The sequence below is a fragment of the Geospiza fortis genome, unplaced genomic scaffold (assembly GCF_000277835.1).
Source record: "Geospiza fortis unplaced genomic scaffold, GeoFor_1.0 scaffold318, whole genome shotgun sequence".
NCBI lineage: Eukaryota > Metazoa > Chordata > Aves > Passeriformes > Thraupidae > Geospiza > Geospiza fortis.
Window position 1 is genome coordinate 293,425 of NW_005054371.1, and position 542 is coordinate 293,966.

General features: G+C 66.1%; 1 protein-coding gene across 1 annotated transcript in view; it reads right to left on the reverse strand.

The window, feature by feature from the left end:
- FARSB (phenylalanyl-tRNA synthetase subunit beta) overlaps positions 1-516 on the reverse strand; it is a 36,121-nt gene extending 35,605 nt beyond the window's left edge. Inside the window, exons 1-2 of the mRNA XM_031060026.1 lie at positions 437-516; positions 215-348 (exon numbers count right to left, since the gene is read on the reverse strand). Coding sequence (XP_030915886.1) covers positions 215-348; positions 437-516 — 214 coding nt within the window. The remainder of the gene's footprint in view (positions 1-214; positions 349-436) is intronic.
- Between the last annotated feature and the right edge of the window lie 26 nt (positions 517-542).

Consider the following 542-nt stretch of genomic DNA (forward strand, 5'->3'; position numbering starts at 1 on the left):
GGAGGGGCGGCCCGTGTGGGACCGCGAGTCCCGGCGGTGCCGCTGTGCCCGTCCCCGCGTGGGGGACGCAAGTCCCAGCGTTATCCCTGTCCCCGCGGGGAATGGTGAATCCCGGCGCTGCCGCCGTCCCCATGGAGAGGGGGGTCAGCTGGGGCAACGCTGTGCAACTTTCGGGGGGTGGTTTCTTTTTCACGCCGAAGTTTTATTTACTGACGATCCCTGTCACGGACGCCCCGGGCGAAGCGCCGCGGGCGGGAAGAGGCTGTGCGTGTGCCGGTGTAATTAAAAACGAAACGCTTGACGCCAAACACTGCAGGAACTCTAAGTTCTGGGTCAGTTCCATAAGCTCTTTAATGGTAAGAGCCTTAAGCACGCCCCGGAGTGCCGGGTCTCCGGGTGCTCCGAGGGGAAAAGCCCGGCAGGGCACCGCAGGTACTGGGTGTGAGGGCGCACCTGGGTCCGCAGGCGCGGGGCTCGGTCCAACACAGCAGCGGTGATCCGCCCGGGGCCGTTCATGCCGAGAGGTGGCAGGCGCGGCGCTC